Genomic DNA, 23,218 nt, shown 5'->3' with positions numbered 1-23,218 from the left:
TGGTTCTCAATCACTTTTGGACAATTGTTAGTTGACAGCTTTTATTAGAATCAAGCTGGGCTGATTTATACCCTTAAAGTTAGAAATGGTTTATACATATTACATATTTTTTCTGCAAAAATGATTACATACCCAGTGACTTCCTATCACATGAGCCAAAAGATGGATGAGAAAAAAAACTATTCAGGTGGATGGAGAGAGAGAGTAAATCAAGTTATCTACACCCAGTAGCTAAACACACAACTTTATTTGACTATTAATGCTATCTTTTGTATTTAATGGCTTTTGATCCTGGTCTTTGACATGCAATGGATTTAGCAATAAACCCGTGGCAAAGGTACCTAAAGGGGATTTCTCTCGGTCAAAAGGTAATGATTCTCCTCGTTTGCGGGGAACAGCGCCCCTCTCAGGCGCAGAACTGCACCTGCAACCCCAGCACGGCGGCCTGCATCCTCGAATGGAGACCGGTGGACAGGTCGGTACACCTTGTAGCGTCTGCAAAGACGAAAAAAAAGTTAAAAGTTTGAAGAAAATAAATTATATAAAAAGGAATAAGCGCTTTTTATTGTGGGAGTCATTTCAGGTAACGGAAACCGGAAGTAGTTCATTGCAATTAGCGGACATCATTCAAAGCTGCGCTTTTGTTTGCGTATTTACACATTAAAGTCACTCTCCGTAAGTAAATGAATTATTTATCCAGATAAATTTGTCATAACAAATGTGTTATTTGTTATATCTTTAGTTTCACGAATGCTAATTGTTGTAAGAGTTGCGTTGTTTATGCAAAGTATTGACGTTTTTTTGTCACATTATTTCCGACGCTCCACGCTTATATTGATAGTAACTGCTAAACAATAAAGTCACTCTTACGAATTGTGAATTGTAACTTAAAGACGTCAGAATTAGTTTGAAAATCACCTGTAAACAAGACATGCAATCAATGCAAAGAAGGCCAGTAGCACCACACTTGTAGAAAGGACCACTTCACTACTATGAGAATCCTTGGCTTCTAAAACAACAAATTGTGCATTAATTCCTGCCATCAATTCATGTTTCTAACTTTTATCCTGCACTTTTTTTCCCACCCACCAGTGGCCGCTTGGGCTTTGTTGATGGTGACGGTGGTGCTGGTCAGGGTCAAGCTGTGGGAGTCCTCCAACGTGATGTTGACGCAGTAGGTACCAGGCAGTGGGAAAGTCCTCAGCAGGCGGACTTCGCACTTGGCGGACGGAGGAACGTCGTTGCACGTGATGCTGTGCACCCACGTGCACGAAGGGTCCGAGACGATGGTGCACGCCGATGTCGGGATGCTTGGGGAAAAAGGTATTTGTGCTCGTAAGACACGCGGCCCGTAAATGTATTTATTTGGAATTTAATAGACGCACCTGCCGAGGCATTTGACCAGGAAACTGATGTCGGTTTTGGTGACTCGGGCCGCCAGCACGTCGACGATGCGGCTGTTGACCTTGCTTTTTAGTGGGTGCTTGGGCTCTGTGGAAAATGATGTTATCATCGGTCTGTAATGTGATTACGTGTTTGAATGTCATGGTTCGAGTACAAGGCAGAACAGTTTAATAGGACAATCAGGTTAGCTTCAATTGGATTCGTGTTTAACTGTGTTTCATTGGCTTTGCATGCCTTATCATTTTAAGGACAAAAAGTACAAGGTTGCGTCAAAGATTTTTTGGATTGTCATTTGAATTAGGCTTTCGCTGCTGAGAACAAGAATGGACTATGTATTTGGGTTATTTTTATAACAATGATTCATTCTTGGTATTGGTGTTTCCCCATTTGGGTGGAAAAAAATCTTGTCATGTCACTTTTAAGTCCAAACATCAGCTGAAGTTGATTTTCAATTCATAGGACTTTGTAATTAGATTTTTTTAAAACATGAATTCAAGATAAAGCACTACTCAAAAAGTCTTTTATCAATGTTTAAAATTCACTTTTAACAAATATTGTTTTGGCAGAAGTAAAAGCAAGTGAGGTTATCTTGTATGTTGGCCCAGTGTTGCACTGATGAACCAAAAAATGCTAAATTCAATAAAGTATTGCCCTTGGTATAACATATTCAGAACTAAATCTTGTTTTCTGGTGCTAAAAAAATGTAGTCTAATTTCTACACTAAAAACAACAATATGGAATTAGCCTACTCTTGTTCTCAGTTGCACTACAAATAGCGTGGATTTATTATTATTATTTTTTGGACCGTACCGATGATGCTAATGTTACCCACGAAGATGCCGTACACGTAGCGGAAACAGCCGCCGGCCTTTAGCACGCGCTTGCTGCGGAGCTGAGCGAAGGGTTCCGGCGTCGGGCTGGACGTGAAGGCTTCCGTGGTAGAAAAGCCCGTCGTGGTGGTGTACAGAGTCGTGCTCTCGGTGCTCGCTGCGGGAAGCCGCGTTAGCGCACGCGGGCGTGTTTGGTTAAGCCGCCGAGCTTACCTGGGCTGGTTTCCGTCGTGGCTGGAGGAAGACATTTTCCGCCGTTAATATTTTAGGAGTCAACGTGTTTGCCATTTTTTTTTTTACCAGGAGAGGACGTCGCCGTGGACACGGGCGTGGTCGTGGCGGACGTCGCGGTGGGAGCCGGACACTCGGTGGGAAAGGCGGCCTCCACCACCAGCTTGACGCTCACGTTGCCCACCTTGCCGTAAGCGTGCGTGGTCACGTCGCGGTGGGTCACCAACTGGTTGCCGTCGCGGAAATCCCATATGTAATCGATGTTGGACGCTGTCTTCAGGTAACCGCTGGGGTCGTGCAGGTGCACTCGAAAGACCACGTCCTGGCCGCGGAAGAAGACGTTGTCCGACGCGTTGATCGCCGCCCTCTGGGAGATGTCCACCGCCAACGGGATCATATCTGGACATTGGTAAGTACACTGTCTTTACAGCCTATCCTGAATGAATGTAGTGTGTTAGGATACCTGTCACGTAGAAAACGGTGTCGTCGGTACTCAAGGGCGCGTACTTCCTGCGCTCGCGCTTGCGGTACACCATGACCTCCATGACCTCTGCTCCCAGAGGAATGTCGGAGGTGTTGAGGGTCAGCCTGGAGGAGGAACCGTCGCACGTCTGGAAGTATTGTCCTGATTCGGGGGGGGGGAAGTTAGTCATCATTTGGGCAAAATTTTGAAACCACACGGAGGCGTCTCACCCATCATGTGCCACACGTAGACGTAATTCTTGCGCCGCCAGTCGCTGCTCTGAAGAAACGGCTTCCCGTCGGGGAACACGTTGCATTTAGTGGGGTCCGTGCATTTACCGAAGCCGTAATCGTCCATCCACGACGTCCAGTTGAACACGAAACCGGTGAGCGCCTGTCCGTTGGCTGTAACCAGACAAAACCCCACCGAGCGTCTCCTATGATTTCCACGGCCGCCACGCCCGCGCCCGCGGGCCCCGGCTTCGTACCGCTGTCGCAGCGGTCGTCCCACACCAGTTCTCCTCTGTCGTCTTCTTTCTGGCACGGCGGGTACTCCAGTTGAGCCGTGAAGGAAATATTGGAACCGTTGAGAGCCGGGCCGTCGCTGCTGAGCCGAACCGTGGGCTTGCCTCCTGCCACGCGGTTAAACGTTAATACAACCAATGATACCCAGACTTATTTTATTTTCTGGGAGCCCTGTTGTCTTGTCCACAAAGTAACATCCAGTAATACCAATCAAATATATATGAAAAGTTTATACAGTAATCCCTCGATTATCGCGTCATTACTTATTGCAAATTCACTACTGCTCGATTTGTTTCCGCTATTAATTATTTAAAAAAAAAAGTTTTTTGTATTATTATTATTATAATTTTTTAAAGTTCATCAAAAGGTGAAAATCCTCGCTGAAATCAATCACAAATGGAGATTATTTCACTGGCCACTTGAGAGCAGTGTCTACCTTTTAGGAGCTTATTAACAATAGAGAGAAGGTTTAAAAAGTCCAAATAAATTAAATATATAAGATAAAAACACTCATGGTTTTTCACCTATCGCGAATGGTCTTGGAAGCTTTTAAATGTCATGAGCGAGGTATTACTTTATTCACATTTTAGAGGTTTCTATGCCTGGCGGGCCGTCAAATTTTTGCTTTTTTTTAAGCATAAAAACTCACCCCGTCTGCGCATGAGCTCCTTAGGTTTGGGTTTTATCGGCGGGTAGATGTAGTCGTCCCACGGGTTGGTGTCGGGGTTCCAGCCTGGGAATGGTGGGATAGGGTAAGGCAGCTTTCCCACTGCCTTGTGCTGGTGGGGAAACATGTCGGCATATGCTGGAAAAATTCAAAAGGGATGGGTAGACTTTAATGCAAGTGCAGCATTGAATTTTAGCTTTACACAAAATTGTAATTATATCCATATTTTTTAAGGCAGGATTATATTTAAATGATATTTCCGGTTGGGATGTCAGTTTTGTCATTCTGTCATTTTTTTTTCAGGGTAAAGGAATGCTGTAAATTGTCTCCAGTGGCAACACCGCTAATGAAACTCATGCGACACAGCGCAAGACATTGACAAAGTAAGTAAAATATCCAAACCTATAAAAAAACATCTCCAGTCATTTACTAAATATGATTAAACACACACATTTCCCTATTTTAATCCTCCAAAATCTGATGAAAAAGTTGGAAAAAAAATATATCGTACTTTTCCGAGCATCCGCTTGATAAACTAAACCGATGCAAGCCACCAGGAAAAAATATTTCAAGACTCCCATTCTCCAAAATATGACAAAGAGCCCCCAAAAAGTAGTCCTGTCTTAGAGTGGATATAATCTGAGGCGCTCCTCTCACTCACAAACAAGCTGGCCCGTCTGCGATTTGCCTGTTTGTGAGCTTTTGTGCTGTAATCGAATCTGCTACTCGCGAGCACGTCGACATGTGACGCTTTGCTAACGGGATGCAACTCATCCCTCATTAGCGCGCGGGCGCGCGGGAGGAAAGTCATGAGGAGCGAGGTGCGCCCGCTTCCTCTTTTTGACTCTGATTACAAGCGAGTGACCGCCGATGACAACAGACGGATAGGACGAGGTTAATGACGCTTCCAAATGTGCTAAATTGGATCAAAAATCATAAAAAAATCACTCCGCCGTGACTCGTTTAAATGAAGTCACGAACATGTAATTAGATAGATGGTGTTTTTGGTTGATTTATGCGCTGGCCCTCTTTGTGACGGCGTCTTTATCCCCTCCGACGTGTCTGTTGCGCCACATTGTGAAAAAAAGCAGAAGGGACGCCTGTCTGCGTCGTTTGTGTATTTTGGCCAACTTGTGATTTCTTCTCAAGTGCTCACGAGGTCATCAGCCAAATCTATTTATTTCTATTCAGTTCCTCATTAGGGTCAATTTTAACATGAATTATAATTGTTAATTCAAGAACAATGAGTTGTCAATTATTCAGTTTAACGTGGCAGCCGTAGTTGGCAGAAATAAATAATAGCGATACGAATGAAACCACAATTACGATGTTACCCGCGACAAAAATATGTTTTCTTCTTGTACAGATTTTTTTGGGTGGCTTGGCCTTGAAATTTACCCTGTAATTACCGTTAAATCTAATGAAGATGATTTTAAAAAGCCTTTAAATTCATCCCTAGTTTTGTAAATGTGAACCCTGCTCAACACCAGAGGGAGCAGTCTCCCTCCATTTTCTCCCTCTTTGTAGTAAACCAATCACTTTTCACTTCATTCCTCCTCTCTTGCATCACGTCACGTTATTAGTTGGTGTTAAAAAAACTCCCTTTTGGAAAGAAACGTGACTGCTTCCAGTAAACACTGTCATGTGCCCAATAAAGTCGTCCAACAAGGATTTATAAGAGGTGGGGGGTCCTTGAGACAATAAGGGGGTAGCGATGGTCCGTCTCCTTGCTTGCGGCCATTGAGATTGAATAGCTTCTTTCCCGGTGTCGCCGTAAAAAAAGAGCACTTGATGCGGTAAAACTGTCTCCATCTCAAAAGGGAAGGAGGTCAAACATCCAGAGATGAGGAAAGGGATCTTTAATGGTGCGCTGCCGTTGACGGGGATACACGTCCGATCCGTTTCGACTGGGCGGGGCCAATGAACGAATGTTCCGACACGGCCACCGTTGTAGCTAGCTAGCTAGCTAGCACCCCTGGGAGAAACTCCGAGTGAGTCATTTATCAAACACAAAAGTGTTGAGGTGCTCCCCTTTGTCTGCAGTGCAAACACAGCAGGCGGAATCTAACACGGGAACTGATGAGAAAACACTTCATCCATTTGGATTTGACAATATGGAGGTGGCTGCACTTGTTAAGCATGTAAATCAATGAATTTAGTGTTTGAACAATAAGCACATTTCCTATATTCAGCAAATATACAACTTTCACATGTCATGAATACCACATAACTAAAAGAGAAAAAACTCACATTTAATCTGCGTGTACATGGAACCCCCATCTTAAAATAAATAAAATCTCAACACTCCCTAAAAAACGCTCACACAGGTGAAAAACTATCTTAAAGCGCACACACACCTCACACGACATCCCCCAAAAATGGACACTAGGCCCCTTAAAACGTTCAGGCATTCACATAAAAAAAATAAACCTGCAAACCAACAAGGTATAAACCAAAAATACCTAAAAAAAAATCTCCCTATCTCACAACTAATCTCTCACCAACATTTTGTGGGAAAAAAAGATACTTATTCCCCCCCAACATCTGTCCAGACAAAAAAACTTTCACCAACTCATCCAAAAATATCATTTGCTGTCCAAAAATAAGTACCGTAATTTTAGATTTCCTGCCCAGTCTTGCAACGCTAACGGCTGCTTTTTAAATGAATATCAGTGACTACTACAAAAAGAAATAGACCCCGACTTAACAGTCATATTCGTCATTTATTAGCATCACAACTATGAAAATTGCGAGGGAATTGCGAACTGACTGATTCCAGTACATTCCATGTGCAGAGTAGCTTCATAGTTCTAAAACTACCACTAGCTCATTTACAGAATCGTTCTCCTAACGTCTTGCATTCGTCAAGGTAAAAAAATACATCATTTCTTTGAATACATTCATATAAATATAAAAGCCTTCAACGTTGCGCATTTAAATGGGAATATTGCCTCCGCTATTTGCTCGCGTAAATTCTCCTCCCAGTCGTTAACCCTAGAATTGCCTTTTAAAAACGGACCGCGAACCCATTTATATTGTTGGTCCGCTTCGGGCTAATTCCCAACAAGGACGCCTTCCTTAAATGAGCGAACGTACGCATCGGTAAATGTCAACTTTGCTTATTAAACGGTGTTTAAATAGAAGGATAAATGGCAAGCTGGCTCCAGACATGCGGTCAGAACTACTCGAGAAGTGCATGCAGGGGGAGGAGAACAGAATGAGGAAAGGGGAGAAAGATGGGAATTTAGCCAGAGTTGGACCCCGCTTAGTGTGACAGCAGGCCCGAGTTGCTTGCCGAACCCCCCCCCCCCCCCCCCACTGACTCCGCCTAACCTGAGGCCTGTTCGCAAAGAGTGCGATATGTCCAGTGTTGTTCCTCAAAAGGGAAACGGGACGCTAGAAAAGCTTGCACTTTCGGGACTTTTCATGATGTCAATGGCTCCTTAGTCTTTTGTATCCCTAAAATACCTGCATTGTTTTCCTGAAAAAAGGTACACTGTAAAAAATAACAAGAAAAAAATAGATAACCAATGGTTATCGTCAAGGTGAAATAGTTTTGCCAGCAGCTTCAGCCGTTTCATTTTCATTTTGTCAGATATGTACAGCTAAAAACAAAACAAAACAAAAAGCTATCCCACCATCATTGTGTAAGTCGAGCATGCTGACTGTTGAGCTAATAGCATACCTAGTTTAAATCCTGGCTAACATGTTCTTTTAGGATTTAATGCTGATGGCATAATCAAGAAAAAACTGTGCAATTTTCCTTTTTCTCGTGATTTAACCGTAAAATTCCAGCGACCACCACTGCTGGTATTTTCCCGTAAATTTGAAGATTTTTTCTTTTTACAGTGTACAAATTGACTATTGCTTAAAAAAGTGCCTCAGAGGTGATCGGATGACAGAAAGAAGGGAGGAGTTTGTTAGCGCCAACTCTTTCGTCGCTATTGACGTCTAGCATCCTCGATGGCGGTGAAAAAGTTAGCTTTTGATGCTTATAAACAGCAAATGCTACACGGTATCACGAACACAATTTGTTGACATGCATTTGAATTTGTAGCGGAAACTTGCATCTCCGTACCAAAAATGTCTCCCGTTAAAAACAGGCCCGCTACAAAGTCTTGCTTTGGTTCTGGTAGGGACGGAAAACTTTTCTAGCGTCCTCCACGGGTCCAGGCTCGGAGTTCGCGGGCGGACTGGCGTCACTCCCGTCCCGCGGAGGTGGACTGCGTCCCCTTGACCCAATAGAGGTAGAAAGCCCACCCTCGTTCCCGTACGTCTCCGGCGAGGAAGACTCTGTGATGATGGGAGGGACTCGCGTTTGGAAGAAGGTGGGCCCCGGCTGAAGGTCCAGGGGTCCGGTGGCCGCTGACCCGGGGGGCTCCGTCCAGAGGGAAGAGGTCCGAGACGAAAGGGGAGAAGGGTACTGCGGCGTCGGGTTGGTGTCGGGCGGTCGGATGTGGCGCTCTGGGGTTATTTGGGGGGCAGGTGACACGAGGGTCTCCATGAGCCGGGCCATCCTCTTCATCACCTGGCCGAGGTCGCCGACTTCCCTGCCGAGGTTCAGCACCTGTCGGGCGGAAAGCCAAAATGCTGTGATTTGATGACCATTTTGGCTTTGCAAAACATCATTCGACTTTTTTCAAATCAATTAGCTCCTCTTTTAGCCACGTAGCTAGCTAGCCGCTCGCTTCTTAAAAAGCTCATTGCCACGCGTGTGTGTGTGTGCGTGCGCCCCCCGCCAGTCGACAGAGGGCCACGAGGCTTTGCCAAAGCGCCATCTGCCTCTGCCAGTTGAAGCGCTCGCGACCATTCATCAGGTCAATCATGCATACGGGCAACCGGAGAGAGACCACCGGCCCTCCCAGCGGTAGCAGGTGGGAGGTTGTGTTTCGCTGCCAGCCCTTCCAGTCCCAAGGGATGGCACGTCTAGCGCCCTTGAGAGAATTGGCTAAGTGATATTCTCTCCCAAGTTGACAGAAAATGCGCAGGATGTTGACTTGTCAACACGCACTCTCGCTGCGATTGGAGCGTCTGACAAAAAGTGCGACCCCAACTCGGGATGGGATAAAAATAGAAACGGCGAGAGCGACAGTCCAATCTGACACGCCGTCAATACGCTGGCCGTTCTGCTTCGCCGCCTCCGAAAGGGATTATGGGAAGTGGTCAACCATTGTCGTCGTCGTGATTTCATTCGCAGGTCGTGAATTGACAACTCTTGAATTCATTGTTTCATTCAAATTTGCATCCAATAAAAAATACATTAAAATGAAATAAATAAAATAAACTAAAAATACATGAAAAACAAATTCTTTCTGTAGTGTTCAGTATCTAAATATGATGTTTTTGTATTCCTTTTCCTGTTATTAATTTTAAAAATGATACAGTAAATATTCTATATAACATTTTATGGAGTCTTTCATTTTTTTATGTCTATTATCTTTTTCAAATACCAAACAAAAAGAGAAAAATACTTGAATTTCATTGACAACGACCTAGAATACATTTAAATAAAATGTTTTCAAGAAACATCATTTACACAATTTACTTTTGCAGGCCACACAAAATGATGCGACGGACCACATCAGGCCCCCGACCCGCAATTTCTACACCAGTGACCAATTATCTGACACGGTAAGAAAAGTACTCACATATACCCAACAAACTAATATTAGAACTTAAGTTAAGTAACGTTCATCTTTGCATTTTTTGTGGCATAAACGCAATGTCCATCTTCAGCAACATTTCGTCACCTCGCTATTATTTTGTAGTCCTAAATGAACCGTCAGAGATTTGTCCGTCGGGTCAGAGGTCAACAGATTAAAATTCAATATAGGCTCACCTGTTGGTCGAGACGGCCGAGTTGCCCTCTGGTCTCCTCCGCGTTGGCCGCTAATTCCGCCGTGCTGACGTGCCACGTATCTGCCACAAAAACGGGGTGACGTTGCAAATCAACTCCGGAATTGCCGACGTGCAAATTTTAAAACGGCCGGCGACACTTTTTCACATTCATCATAAGAAAACAGGCCGAGGCGACTAAGCATTTTTTCCGGAGGACCTGCGGCGCCGGCGGGATCGTTGTCACGGCAACCGCGCCAGGGTGAACTTTTTGTCCTTTTATTGTCTTCCGTTCCGTCGACTATCCTGCGGAAGGGAAACACGTGTGAATTTGGAAGTTGGAAACTGTCACTTTGCTGTGCGGTCTTCATTTTCGGGGACATTGAAACAATCGGGCAGTTTTTCACAGCTCTCTCAATCTCATTTTGGCTTTTGTTGTCCCTCTTTGGCACTTTTTTTCACATTTCTCTTGCTTTCCCTCAACCATCGAGGTCTGTTGCGTGATGATAAATTGCCGAGTTCAGTCTCCAAATCCTTGTTGACACTCGTCTTAATGCATTTTCGTGAGTGTGTCCAGATGTCTACATTTCTATGGATTTAAAGCGTAGATGGCAAACCCCCTTTTTTGTGGGTTTCGAAATTTAAATCTAAATCGACAGGTTTCACCAAAATTCTGAAAAAAACTGTCTGTCACCCTCAATGAATTAAGGACTTTTTTTTTGTTATTTTGTTGAAATGTAAAACTCAATTTTTTTTTCAAGTTAAAAAAAAAAGTATATATATTTTTTAAAATAAACCAAACAGAACCTGCAGTATTAATTGTTCCTGTCCCTTTAAATGAAAGACCCACTGAATAGTTTTCCAACCCACCTTGGGCTCAGATTTGAAGGGTCCAACGTAATCTCCTCGCTAGCCTTCCCAGACTTTGCGCCGGCGTTCCCGCGACCCGGCGGAGGCGACCCGGCGAGGGTGACCGCCCCGTTCTGCTCCGATGACGGACGATCGGCGTCCTCGCCGCGTCCCCCCTGGGTCACGGCGACGGGCGCGGCACCCCGAACGAGCCGTCCGTTCCTTTTCGCGGCCGACTGGAATGCAGGCCGTGATGAGCGAACGCTTCAGAAAACGGTTAAAAGTCTTTTAAGTGTCATACCTGAACGTCAAGGGCTGGCGCGGACAGTCGGGCCTTCACCTGGAAAACACGCCAAATGACTGAAGTATTGCGAAAGAGTCCAGTGTTTAGTTATGTTGATGTTTTGGCTAGATCTCCTTTTGTTTATCTTACGTTTAAGTGAAGCACGAGCCTTCACCGTTTCAGCATCAATCGATGAAAAACGAGTCGGCCATTCTCAAACCAAACGGGAACTGCCGTCAATGGTGAAGGAGTTCCAATTTTTTTTAATGCCCAGTGATTCATTCAATTTAAAAAGAAACGCTATGACTGTATTATAATTTTCCATTTTTTTTGAAGTACTCACATGCGTCTCTTGCCCCTCTCTTAGGTTATAAGTGAGATCCTGCTGGATGTCCCGCACAAAGTGACGCGAGTACTCCGGGTAGAGATCCAGCACCTCGTACAGCCCCTTCAAGTTAATACACTGGAGGTCACAGTAGGTCAGCGCTTTCACGTCCGCGTTGGTTTTTATCACTCGCTCGTCCAAGGACAGGTTGGCCCCGATCAGGTCGCCTTTCCCTGCTCGGGAGACACGCGTCCGACAGTTTAATGGCCTTCGCGGATGTCGCGCACTAAACGATGCTGTCGATTGATTCAAGGTTTCGCGTGGTGGGAATCGGCTGCTTTTGAATGAACTTTCAGATTGGCTTGGTGAAATGAGACGCTGTAATTACACCCCTTAAGACAAATCATAGAATTCAGTGTTGTTGTTTTTTAAATTTAAAATTAATATTTTGAAATGTAGAAACAAAAAAATATTTAAGAAAATAGAGGATATTTATGGCACATGTTGTGTTCATTTTAAAAGTATCTATTATATAAATAAAGTTTACAAAAATATTTGGAGGTAAAAAATGTCTCTTAAAAAATTGTATGATGACTAAACCTATTTTAACATTTTAAAAAAATACCCCCCAAAAATAAAAATAATAAATATGTATTTATAGTTTTCACCCCGTAAAGTAAAATGACGGCAGGAATAAAAAAAAAATCCCAGTGTATTTTCCATCTTTTTTAAATGTTTTTTTTTTTCGCTAACTTTGGTGAGCGCGTAGCGGTTAGCCCAACCCGCGGCGAATTTTACCGAGAATAGCCAAGACGGTGCCGTCTTTGAGGACCTCCATGCTGCCAGAGCACACCAAGAAGACGGCCTGTAGGGCGTCGCCTTCTCGGAGGAGGTACTCGCCGGGAGCGCAGAAGGTGGTTTTGATGTGAAGCGATAGCGAGCGCAGGCAGCCGCGGCTGGCCGAGGCGAACAGGGACAACTCCAGGATCTCCTTGTTGAGGTGCATGGTGATGTCGGAGCGAAGTTCGTCCGGGAAGTCTTTCAACAGCTGTCATGCAATTGAAAAGACGTTTCACCCCAAAAAAGTATCGTCAACACTACAGCAATACTTCCTTAATCGCCGTTAGTAGGCTCAAAAACCTGCCGCAATAGGTGAATAACCACGACCTGTTTTTTTAACAGCATCATTCTCCGTACTATTATTTAACCACAAAGTAGACCCTTAAATAATCTACTAAATATATACTATTGTGACTTGCCTTTTTCTCCCGTAGCCCATTTCATCTTTGTATTATTGTTCCGACGCTGTAGTTCTTTGAAAAAGATCTTAAAAATGCACTTCCAAAGCGGCGAATGAGCTAAACGTTGATTAAAATGACGCCGGTACGAAAAAGTCGAAACCAAATGAAGTGTAGTGGAATGAACAAAGCGCCCACTATTGCCCCATTGAAGAAAACCGTCAAATCTAGGGCAAGACACGGCCATCCGTCCTTGCTCGTCACGAGTCAAATCAGGAGCCGGGCACCCCCATAAGACTGATCAATGAGCCATCAGAGCCCGGTCGACTGTAATCAAGAGGCTCATCTTTAATTCATCCGTCTGAGATTCATCAGCGTCGCTCCGTCTCGCCGCGGCCACAGCCGCCGTTACACTCGAGCTCGTGCCTCCGGGCTTGATTCCTCGACCCGCAGGGAATTCAAACTACGTTTTTTTATGTTTCCTAGCCCAGCCCAGAAATGCACAAAACGAGGTTGTAGTAGTAGACGGGACCCGTCGGCTCGTACCTCGTTACAGTCGATGCCGTTATTGACCGACCAGGTGGTCTGGAAATACTCCAACATTCGCTGTTTGAGGCCGTGCGGGAGATGATGCACTCGGATAAAGTCCTTGAGGTCTTTGGTGCGGGTGTGGTACTGCGACCAGCGGGAGTACATCCTCTGGATGATGGCGGTCACGTTGCCAAACACTAACGCGTGCATCAGCGCTGCGGGAATAGACGGCAAAAGTTACAAGTTGGAGTCAATGTGGTCAAATGTCCCCGAGGGAAAATCCCGGCCACCCCGCTACCTCATTTCAACCTAAAAAAAAACCAGTCAAATTCTTGCTCAACCAGCAGAAACTGGATTTGACTGACCCAATTAGTTGGGCTTGATTAATGGCCTTGTAAAATGAGTATCAAGCCCAGCGCGCACACTGTTGTGAATTTTGAGGGTCGAGCATTCCCCGGATTGTGGGTTGGCAAATTCCGCCATACCTCCGACGAGCATGACGCAAATGGAGAAGATCTTCTCCGCGTCGGTGTTGGCCGACACGTTGCCGAAGCCCACGCTGGTCAGGCTGCTCAGGGTGAAGTAGAGGGAGGCCACGTAGATGCTGCGGATTGGGGGGCCGCCACTGCTAGCGTTCAGGCTCCCAATGGCAAAGTACGGCGACTCCAGTCGCTTTGCTAGCTCGTGTAACCACCCTGGTTGTATCAGAGGAAGACGCCATCATTTATTTGGGTGGAATATATGTTAGAGCTGTGACATCATCACAATGTACCTATGCGTTATTGAAGTTTTAGGCATTTTAGTTGAAATTGGGGAGGTTTTTTTTTTCCTAGACGAAGGGAGTCACTTGATGCTATTTTGGCACCGGACCCATTCCAAAATGATTGGAATGTCTAGTCCCATCAATGGAACTGAATTATTAACATTCACCGTCTGTCCTCCCGCTTGAAATGAATGAGACGTTCAATCTGAATTGATAAAAAAAAATTGATACAGAAGATTGTACTTGTGGCCATAACTAGTTTTTATCTATTGTTATATTAAGTCATTTTTATAAAATTCAAGAATAACATTACAATTTCATAAGTCATGCAAGTCTTGTACACTCAAAAAATATGTACACAATTGTAGATGCCAGGTCTCTATAGGGTTTACGTTTTTTTAAATTAAATTAATGACCAAAAATAGTCACTAACCAAGTTTTAATTGCAATACTTTTCATTTCCGGATCCAAAAAGTAGACCGAATCGAAAACTAGCGCTTGAACCCAGCCACCCACGTGGGCTATTGCGCTAGCAGAACTGATCCCCCCCCAACCCCCTCCGGTCAAGGCGCACAGCTGATCCCCAGAGGGTCCCCCTCGCAGACACTGATGAATGGTAATTGGATGGAAGCCCCTCACAGCTGCCCGACTCGGGCATCAAAAATCCATAATTAGGAGATGACGCATTAAACCCGCCTCCCGAATCTTATGACACGGAGACGCGGTAAATGCCGAGAGAGAAATCGCCGCCGTTCTCGGGGCCGACCCGGAAGCGCTCGCGGTAATTGCGGCTCATCGATACGGCCCGGGGGAAGGGGGTGGGCTCTGCGGGTCTCATTAGATGGCGTACCCGCATACTGAGGGGATTAGCCTTGGTTATGGGCGGCGCTCGCAACGGAGTGGCTAAAAGGCCTCACCGATATCCCAGTTGTAAGCGTTGGCTTCCATTTCCATTTTGCCGATAATGTACCAAATGCAGGCCATCCAGTGGGCCAGCAAGGCGAACATGGACATGAGGAGGGTCAGAACCACCGTGCTGTGTTGCGAGTAGCGGTCCATTTTCTGGAGGAGGCGGAGCAAGCGCAGCAGGCGCACCGTTTTCAGCAAGTGCACCACCGACACCTGGCCAAAAAAAGGACAAATGATGTGACGGGTCGCGGTTGTGCCGACGTGAAGTCGCCTATTTGCCACTTGGACTCCTGGTTGTTATTTCGCAGGAAGTAGGACAAGGATGATGGCTAACCTTGCGGGGAGGACTAGCGTATATGTGAAAGTGGGTCATAAATGATCGAGAACATTTAGTACGTTGTCGTAGTTGTGTAAAGCGAAATTGGGTAAAGAAGGAAGAGTGAAAATGATGTTAGCTTGTCGCTAGTGATTTGAAATGAGGTTATCTCTAGTTCGTCCATTGGCTGACGTAAAGTCGGCGTGCGCGAATTGAAGGCGGCGCCGTGGCTCACTCACCACGCTGACTTTGAAGGCGTAGAGCAGGTCAAAGGGCAAGGCGGCCACCAAGTCGATGACGAACCAGGTGGTCAGGTAGTGAAAGCAAATCTGCCGGCCGTCAAAGATGACCTGGCCCGACTTGCTGACGTACGTGGTACGGAAATTGAAAACCATATCTGGGGAGCGAGGCCCGGGGTCAGCCAGACCCGGGGTGAGCTAGTACGTGGGTGGGTGGGTGGGGGACTCACCCAGGATGAAAAGAATCTCCACGGCGATGTCGCTGACGGTGGTGCTGCGGGTCAGGTCGTCGTGGTCGCCGATGAAGCACACGTTGTACGGGACGGTGACGGCCACGTAGAAGGTGGCCAGGAGGATCAGCCAATCCCAGCCGGCCTTGCAGGCGCTGTAGTGCAGCAGGATGAATTTGGACTTTTTGGCGTCGGCCACTTTGTATTCGGGGAGGGCGGGAGGCTCGCCGAATACGTTCTGAAGCCAAATGGACAAAATTCAAACAGGAAATTCTTTGTTGGAAAAAAACAACAACTAAAAATGCAAAAGATTTGACCTTATTGAGCTTTAATTTTCTCTTCTCCCTGCTATGAAAATGCCCCGAAACGTGATAAAGCACGGCTCCGCTTCGTACCCGCGTCGAACTGAACGGCGACGCCGTTTTGATCCGCCCGCGCCGCCTCTCTGCCGACACACAAACATTTGTTCAGTAAACTAGCACGGATTTATGACTTACTGACTCACCTTCCTTCTTATCCTCTTGAATGCTCTTGGCCTTAACGTCAGTGATGTCCTTAAACGAAGCCAGAAAGAGTACAACGTCCCCCTTTTCGTTCTTAATTGGGACAATGTCCAATAGGCACCAGAAGAGCACTGCTGAAATGGGGAAAATCACAAAATTGAATCATCACTTGAAACCATATCCCGCAAATGTATAATATAATCCCTGTAATCATTTTTTATCTCTTCCAAAATCCCTTTTCGTACCTCTGTGACCTTTGACCTTAAAATGACATCATATTCCAATACATTAGAAATGGAAAACTGATGGTAGCGAATGATACGGGATATCAAGTTGTTGTTTTTTGACACCACCTAATAATTAAGTTAAAGACAGCTAGGATGCTTTGCTGGAAAACAGTGTGCGTTCTTGTCTTTTCGTGGAATAAGAATGAAACGCAAATGAGAAAAATCTCCCCCGTAGTTTCAAAAGAAGGTCGTAAACTCTGGAACGGCGCCCGCTCTGTTTGGAAACCCATTAAAAAAAAAAAACACACCCGCAAGTTCAAATGTTGCGTTGAAAAACCATTGGATTCCAGCTGCTCAAGTCACGTGACTCATTCAAGTCATTCAACGGTGGAGGCCGTTATTTTGGAGCCCAGTTTCTAACCACTTACCCGTTTTACTGTAAAACATAATCTCGTCCTTGAACTCCTTGCGCTCCTCCAGGGCGTCGTCCACGGCGACGATGATGCTTTCGCTGGTCTCGGGCCCGTAGAGGAATTTGCAGGCGCAACTTTTTTGCATGACTTCGGCTCGGGAGAAGCCGCTGAGCTCGCAGAAGCCATCCGAGCAGTAAACGATGGGGAAGCCCTTGGACACCTGAGCGTTGGCCAGGATGAAGTTACTGTCTGTGGGGGGAGGGGTTAGGAGGCGGAGTCAGTTGCATACGGAGGCCCATAGACGTTCTGTTTATATGGGACCAAGACATTTCCTGAATACGGGATGAAATAAAGTTCTCATCTAATCTAATCTAAAACTTTCTGTATGTCTTTATAGGTAGAAATTGACAAGTTCCTGCCATGTACGTTTTGGACAGCAGGCGCTACCCAATCTGTGCTGACTGGCTACTATGCTGGGATGCCATGTGCCAGCGTAGGACCACCAAATCGGCCCTCATGACAAATTTATGTGAGTAATCCATGCAAGACATTCGGGAATAGCAACACATCTCATCCGCACGGAACGCAGACAACAACATTTTTCTCAATATCAGTTTTAATTCTTAATATACAAAAGTGTTCAAAGTGAAAAGTGCAAGTTACATGTATTGGTAATGATTTTGTTAAGTGTCAAGCGTTAAGCGGACAAATTCAATCCCAAAACCTTTGTTCTCGTATTACCACGTGCAACCCGAGTTAAGGTGCGTTCCACCGAGGCGGCCTGACGGGGAACATAAAACAATTAGATGCCGGGGCTGTTGGGAAAAAAATGGAATTGCTGATGCGGAAAATAGATTTTTGTAATGAAATTATGAGAACAAGTCACTTTGCGGGATGACTCGCTCGCGCCGTGAATATGAGCAACTTTCACCACTTGTCTCATTTAATCACGTTATCCCGTTGGAGTCAGGATTTTTTCCTTTCTGCCCGTGAGTCCACAAACATTGTCGCCATTGACCGACCTAGACGTCTAATTTGGACTCAGTAAAGAGTACATTACGCTTTTTGATTTTTTTTGTCGCAAAATGCATACCTGTCAACCTCTGCCGATAACTGCCCTTATAAATGATTATTGATTCCCCTTACAAACCCCCAAAAAACCTTACAAACACCGTACGACTCGTACGAGTCGTACGGTGTTTGTAAGGTTTTTTGGGGGTTTGTAAGGGGAATCAATAATCATTTATAAGGGCAGTTATCGGCAGAGGTTGACAGGTATGAAAATGAATGAAATCCAGTGACAATGATTTTGTGGCGTAGTCGCTCACAAGCAAGAATGTGTTGTCAGCAGCCATTGGAGGGCCGGACAGATGGTCACGAGCGGTCCCTGCATTGGGACCAGCTGTCAGTGACAGGGCCCCTCGGCTCCTGCGTGCTCGGTACAGGGCAACATAACCGCTGGGCCGCGAGGGTCCGACGTGAAGCCTTTCGGCCTTGTGCGAGTATAGACAGAAAATAGAGGTCGCCGTCCCATCCAATTTGACTGGAAGGGCTGGCAAAAATTAGTACAATCTAAAAAAATGTTAAGTACACGTGCTGGACACCCCTCAGTTACCTTTTACTGTATCTTTTTATGCTTCATTTTGAAAGTGCTGTTGTCATCGGTTTGCACCATCACTAGTTATTGCATTATATTGTTTAAAAAAAATACATTTACAATGAAAACTTCATTTTATAAGTCCCATTCGGTGGATTTACCTCAACAAAATCAAGCTCCTCCAATTCCCCCACCCAATTTGTTTAGTCTCGGCAGTGTTTAAAAAAAGTTTCAGTTCAGTCTAATGATTTTTTTTCATTGTAATCTGTGCGCACTTGAATAGTCAGCAAACTCTCAGTTAAAAATAACCCGGAATCCTCTTTTTTTTTTCATCCACTTCTATTTCAGCCTCCTCGTCAGGCTCAATTTTCCACCTCTCTCCACTCTGAATTTCTGGAGCCTAATTGTTCCTATGCAGGCGCTCATATATCATTTCCCATCATGCTCACAATGGTGCCCGACAGCTGTTGAGGGAACCCCCACAGGACCGGCTGAGGTGAGGGAGGAGAGAAGAATGTAAGAAAAATACATTTGGAAAAAAAAAACAAGGGAGAAAGGCTCTCATTCCTATGACAGATGGAAAGGTCTTCCGTGATTGGCCAGGCCAAACAAGTCGCTAATAAGAAATCCAGACTTTTTAAGAATTCCAAATCATTGCCATTTTTTCTGACTTTTGTGACCTTTAACCCTTTCTCTCACTGAAAAACCTCCCCTCTAAATTTGAGTTAAATAGGCTAATCAGTTGTTCCACTTCTAATGAATACCACAATATCGCCTTTTCTTATTCATACAATTAACTTATCTTACAAGTTTAACAACAATCCCTTTACCCTTTAGCACAAACATACAAACGGGAACGAAAATAATACAAGCACCCCATAAACTAACTGAGACAACTTGGACAATTTTTCAGTCAACAATAACAATTCATGTAAACCAAAAGTTGCAGTAGATGATGACATCGCAAAATGCTCCTTATTCAACTCATTTTTCACTCAAATGATATTTTTGGGGCTAAAAAAAACCCAGCATAAAAGACCTAGTTCGACTTTAGCACCATGGACAGCAACCACGCTGGCTCCTGTGTGCATAACATGCAGCAAAAAATGTCATCCTGGCACATTTTTTAAAGTCCCGCAGCTTAAAAACAGCCAGATCATCCATCACAAATAATTGGACAGCGGGTAGCCTTTCTCCCTCCTTTTGTATTTACTTCTACCTGCGCACGATATATTACTTAACGCGATGATCAGGCGTATGATGTGCCTCTCTGTTGGCATTTTAGAAGATATTTATGCCTAAATAGCTTCACTTTTTTGCCGTTCAAATGCCAACGCAACCTTTACGAGTTGATATTTCCCAGCGAACGCCTTTCAAGTTACGTCTTTCTGCGCGAAGCGATAATAAAATGCCGGGTGGCGGCGTCCTCCAAGGTAAAATGGGAAGTCGCAAAGCTGCTGAATTTGCACGTTCCGTCCGTCGTCTTTATTCGAGTTCCCGGAGCGGCTCGGTTTCGACCACGGGGGAATTGTTCTCGAGTTCGTAGCACGCTGGTTTGTCAAGTGTTGCCCTTGAGTTGAAAGGAAGGGAATTAACTTTGGATTTGGACCTCCAGATGGGATGGAGGCGGTAGGGCTTGACGGGACAAATTGCTCGGGATGGCCAAGCAGGGCAGGGAGCAAATTAAAAAGGGCTTCGACCAAACTCGGACCGCACGTGAAGAACCAGCTGATGAGCAATGGACGTCCGTTCCAGGGTTCTTCTCTTTCTAACTATCACGGCACATATTCGTTGAACGGGACATTTTTGTGGTATTAAGACTTGATTAGTGCAGTTCAAATGGATTGGACTATTTAAAAGATAAATAATCAAGGGAACCAAACTAATGGTAATCATAATAAATAATAGAAAATCAAAAAATACATCTAATATTAATTTCATTATTCTAATTAAATTACATTAATTTAAAAAATAGATGCGTAGCACTTGTAACAGCAGCTTAATTAAATCAAATCCTATTTTTTTATGAAAAGTCAAGCATTTTCATGTAAACAAAAAAAGATACTAATAAATAATGTTTGAAACTACTATATTTTCAAAAATAAAAATGTTTTTTGTCATTAAGACAACCATTGCACTATTAAATACCTAACTTGCACATTGTCTGATTTTGTGTAGTTCTACTTATAAACACATTCACAAAATAGAAGACCATTATTTTTTTTAAATAAAAAAATATCCAGTTTTTTCTTCTTCAAACTGTTAGTCACGAATAATATGATGAAAAACTTAATAGAAAACTCCCTCTTAACACTTAATGAACTTGAAAATGGCAACCAATCCCACGAAATCAGCCTTGTTTCACTTTATTTTTCATAGTACTTTCAAGCAGGAGGAGCAAAGCAGCCACCCCCTGAAATCCCCCCCAAACCCACAATAACAATCCAATTCATTCTTTCCCCCAAAAAGCCGACGACCGATTGGACTACTCACGAGTTCCGTCGAAGCGCGTGGCGATAGTATCCAGAAAGGTGTTCTGCGGCGCAAGTAATCCTTTCATCACCGGCATCTTCCCCGCTTAATGTCCGAGTCCCCCATCAAAGTGAGCCAGCGTGGGGGGGAGCGGGAGTGGGAGCGGGAGCGCGTGTGCTCGGGGGAGGCGCTCCGGTGCGACTGGAGCGCCGATTATTGTACGCCTCGATGAAAGAAAGAAAAAACGAGCCGAAGCCCACAGGTGGAGGGAGGAGGCTTTTCAATGGGTGGCGTTATTGGGACCCCATTCAATGATTCAATGTTAACCTTATTAATACTTGCTGTCATTGACTTTGATAGACATCCAATCCATTTTCACTGTAAAGTCCCCCAGTCAAAAGGGATTGGACGTCCACCGACGTCAATGGCAGTCGTATTTATCCTGACTTGACCTTATTCGTGTACTTCCTTTGGAGACAGATGGATGAGGCGTGAATACGTTTGTGTTGACGGTTTTGAAGTAAACACACCTGGGCCATTGTGGACAGTTGCTGGACGCGCCCTCTTGTGGTGGGAGGAAGAATTGGAGCTCAATGGCAGTGGAAGATTGAGGTAACAGGGACCTCTTGTGGAAGTGTTGGAATGGCAGCTTTTTTATTCAATCAGTCATTTTCTCTCCCGTTTTTCCTCACAGGGGGTGCTGGAGCCTGTCCCAGACCACTATGGGCACGAAGTGGATTGTTGCCAAGACAATCACGGGTATGTAAATTTAAGTTTTTCATGTGCAGACTAATATACGCTAGTTAAAAAATAAATACAGTACATGCAGTAGCCTTTTTTTTCAAATTTAGTGAATAGAACAAATTGGGCAATCAAGAAGGGGGCTTTTTTTAAACTTTTTTTTTTACATGATATTTTTCTTACACAAAAAAAGTTGATTCTGATGGACTGTTTTAACGCACATTTCCACTTCCTGCCCATTGTACTTCTCACCAGTCCACACCTCAACTCCTCCACCATATCACCTTAATTCCTTCCGACTGTTCCACTATTTAAAAACAAAAAACAAACAAACTCATAAGGAGCCCCAGGCTGTGACTCATAGTTCAACTCCAAGCATCCCGACTTTATTAAAAAAGCAAGAAGACTCCAGTGCCTGAAGTGAAAGAGCGAGAGTCAACCAAGCGCATTAGAGGAAAATAACGACACTTGAATCAATTCAAACAGACAGCAGCACCTGAGTAATAAACATCTTAGTTTGTTATTCACGCAACACTAAATATGCCTTGACCTATGTTCATTTTTGAACAAATTGTGGATTAAGTTAAGTTAAGTTAAGTTAACCTCCACGCCTAATTGTCAGCGAGAGTCCCCCGAGACGAGTTTGTGCGCGACGCACCGCTAACATGCTCAGCCAGTGTATAATAGCCTCAATTAGCATTTAGCCTGCCAGGCCCATTGACAACATATCAAGGCGGTAATAAAAAAAATAATAAGACGGTGACACGTAAACACAAGGCGCAAAATGATGTTACGTGGTTCTATTTTAGTCGGAGCGAATGAGGCGTAAGCGGACGTGGTGTTTTCTGGATGAAAAGGCGGTTTGTTCACTTTGTTTCATTAGTCAAATTTGGAAAATGGGGCTTTATGTGCTTTACTTTTGGTGATCAATTGCTCATCAAAGTGCGTTCAGATACCTGAGGGGAACTTTGAGAAGTCATTAGAACGCCGAGGATTTCCTCGGTCCTTCGGGCCAGACGGCGTTAATTGAAATTCAATTATTCCGCTCTTTTAAGGGGAGGTTTTCAAGGTATCATACACTACGTATATTCCTTCCAAAGTACTTGAATACTTTTTGTTCCATTTTTCAATTTGAGATATTTGCTATGATTTCATTTACTTTTTTGGGGTGGTAAGATTATATGCAGTAAATGTAGTTAGAGTACTGCAATGGATTATAGTATCATATACTAGTGCATAGTAAATTAAACAATATATCCCAAAGTACCTTCATTTAACACCTTTTTGGTTCCGTTTTGGAATTTGAGATACATTTTACTTTTTGGTGAGAATATATACAATAAATGTAGTTAAGGGTAGACAAGTGCTGCAACCATGAAATGATTAATTTAATCCTGAACTAATTTAATCGTTTTAATGACACTTAAGTATTTTTTTCAACAACAAAAATAATGAGACTGTTTTAATGATTTAATTAAATCATTTAAATGATACTTTTGAGTATTTATTCAAACATGTATTTACATACTTCATTGTGTCCCATTTGGTAGTACTAAAAATACCAACACTGTACTTCCACAACTACTGCAAACAATTTTAGTATTAAGCCCCCCCAACCCCCCCCCACC

At 44.3% G+C, this 23,218-nt stretch overlaps 2 protein-coding genes and 2 long non-coding RNA genes across 10 annotated transcripts; 2 read left to right on the top strand and 2 right to left on the bottom strand.

The window, feature by feature from the left end:
* Positions 1 to 24: 24 nt before the first annotated feature.
* Positions 25 to 4,794, bottom strand: gpnmb (glycoprotein (transmembrane) nmb). 2 transcript variants are annotated; one of them, XM_077590245.1, is made up of 12 exons: positions 4,631 to 4,794; positions 4,102 to 4,257; positions 3,416 to 3,559; positions 3,159 to 3,332; positions 2,929 to 3,090; positions 2,535 to 2,864; positions 2,448 to 2,468; positions 2,215 to 2,391; positions 1,386 to 1,491; positions 1,090 to 1,310; positions 919 to 1,009; positions 25 to 495 (listed from the first exon to the last, which is right to left on the bottom strand). In XM_077590245.1, the coding sequence occupies exons 1-12, from the start codon at positions 4,698 to 4,700 to the stop codon at positions 342 to 344; spliced, it is 1,806 nt and encodes a 601-aa protein (XP_077446371.1). In that variant the 5' UTR covers positions 4,701 to 4,794; the 3' UTR covers positions 25 to 341. The 2 variants fall into 2 exon arrangements, with proteins under 2 accessions (XP_077446371.1, XP_077446372.1); XM_077590246.1 differs by having other exon boundaries at positions 3,416 to 3,556.
* Positions 618 to 17,309, top strand: LOC144066859 (uncharacterized). Of its 3 annotated transcripts, none has more exons than XR_013297760.1 (8): positions 618 to 675; positions 1,136 to 1,323; positions 2,538 to 2,655; positions 2,746 to 2,874; positions 4,423 to 4,502; positions 9,673 to 9,750; positions 11,454 to 11,565; positions 17,178 to 17,309. It is a non-coding gene; the product is annotated as an uncharacterized LOC144066859 (long non-coding RNA). The 3 variants fall into 3 exon arrangements; XR_013297758.1 differs by having other exon boundaries at positions 626 to 675; positions 1,093 to 1,323; XR_013297759.1 differs by having other exon boundaries at positions 626 to 675; positions 1,093 to 1,323; positions 2,538 to 2,679.
* On the bottom strand, positions 8,000 to 21,048 carry kcnh8 (potassium voltage-gated channel, subfamily H (eag-related), member 8). Of its 4 annotated transcripts, none has more exons than XM_077590240.1 (16): positions 20,871 to 21,048; positions 16,796 to 17,029; positions 16,143 to 16,274; positions 15,955 to 16,082; positions 15,638 to 15,875; positions 15,408 to 15,565; positions 14,861 to 15,065; positions 13,666 to 13,875; positions 13,196 to 13,395; positions 12,210 to 12,459; positions 11,430 to 11,647; positions 11,105 to 11,143; positions 10,825 to 11,039; positions 10,124 to 10,260; positions 9,959 to 10,038; positions 8,000 to 8,686 (listed from the first exon to the last, which is right to left on the bottom strand). In XM_077590240.1, the coding sequence occupies exons 1-16, from the start codon at positions 20,944 to 20,946 to the stop codon at positions 8,228 to 8,230; spliced, it is 2,979 nt and encodes a 992-aa protein (XP_077446366.1). In that variant the 5' UTR covers positions 20,947 to 21,048; the 3' UTR covers positions 8,000 to 8,227. The 4 variants fall into 4 exon arrangements, with proteins under 4 accessions (XP_077446366.1, XP_077446367.1, XP_077446368.1 ...); XM_077590241.1 differs by having other exon boundaries at positions 11,430 to 11,644; XM_077590242.1 differs by having other exon boundaries at positions 16,033 to 16,082.
* LOC144066860 (uncharacterized) lies at positions 18,727 to 23,198 on the top strand. Its single transcript, XR_013297761.1, has 3 exons — positions 18,727 to 18,873; positions 21,330 to 21,461; positions 21,544 to 23,198. It is a non-coding gene; the product is annotated as an uncharacterized LOC144066860 (long non-coding RNA).
* The last annotated feature ends 20 nt before the right edge of the window (positions 23,199 to 23,218 follow it).

The sequence above is a fragment of the Stigmatopora argus genome, chromosome 21 (assembly GCF_051989625.1).
Source record: "Stigmatopora argus isolate UIUO_Sarg chromosome 21, RoL_Sarg_1.0, whole genome shotgun sequence".
NCBI lineage: Eukaryota > Metazoa > Chordata > Actinopteri > Syngnathiformes > Syngnathidae > Stigmatopora > Stigmatopora argus.
This window is presented reverse-complemented; position numbering and strand designations above follow the sequence as displayed.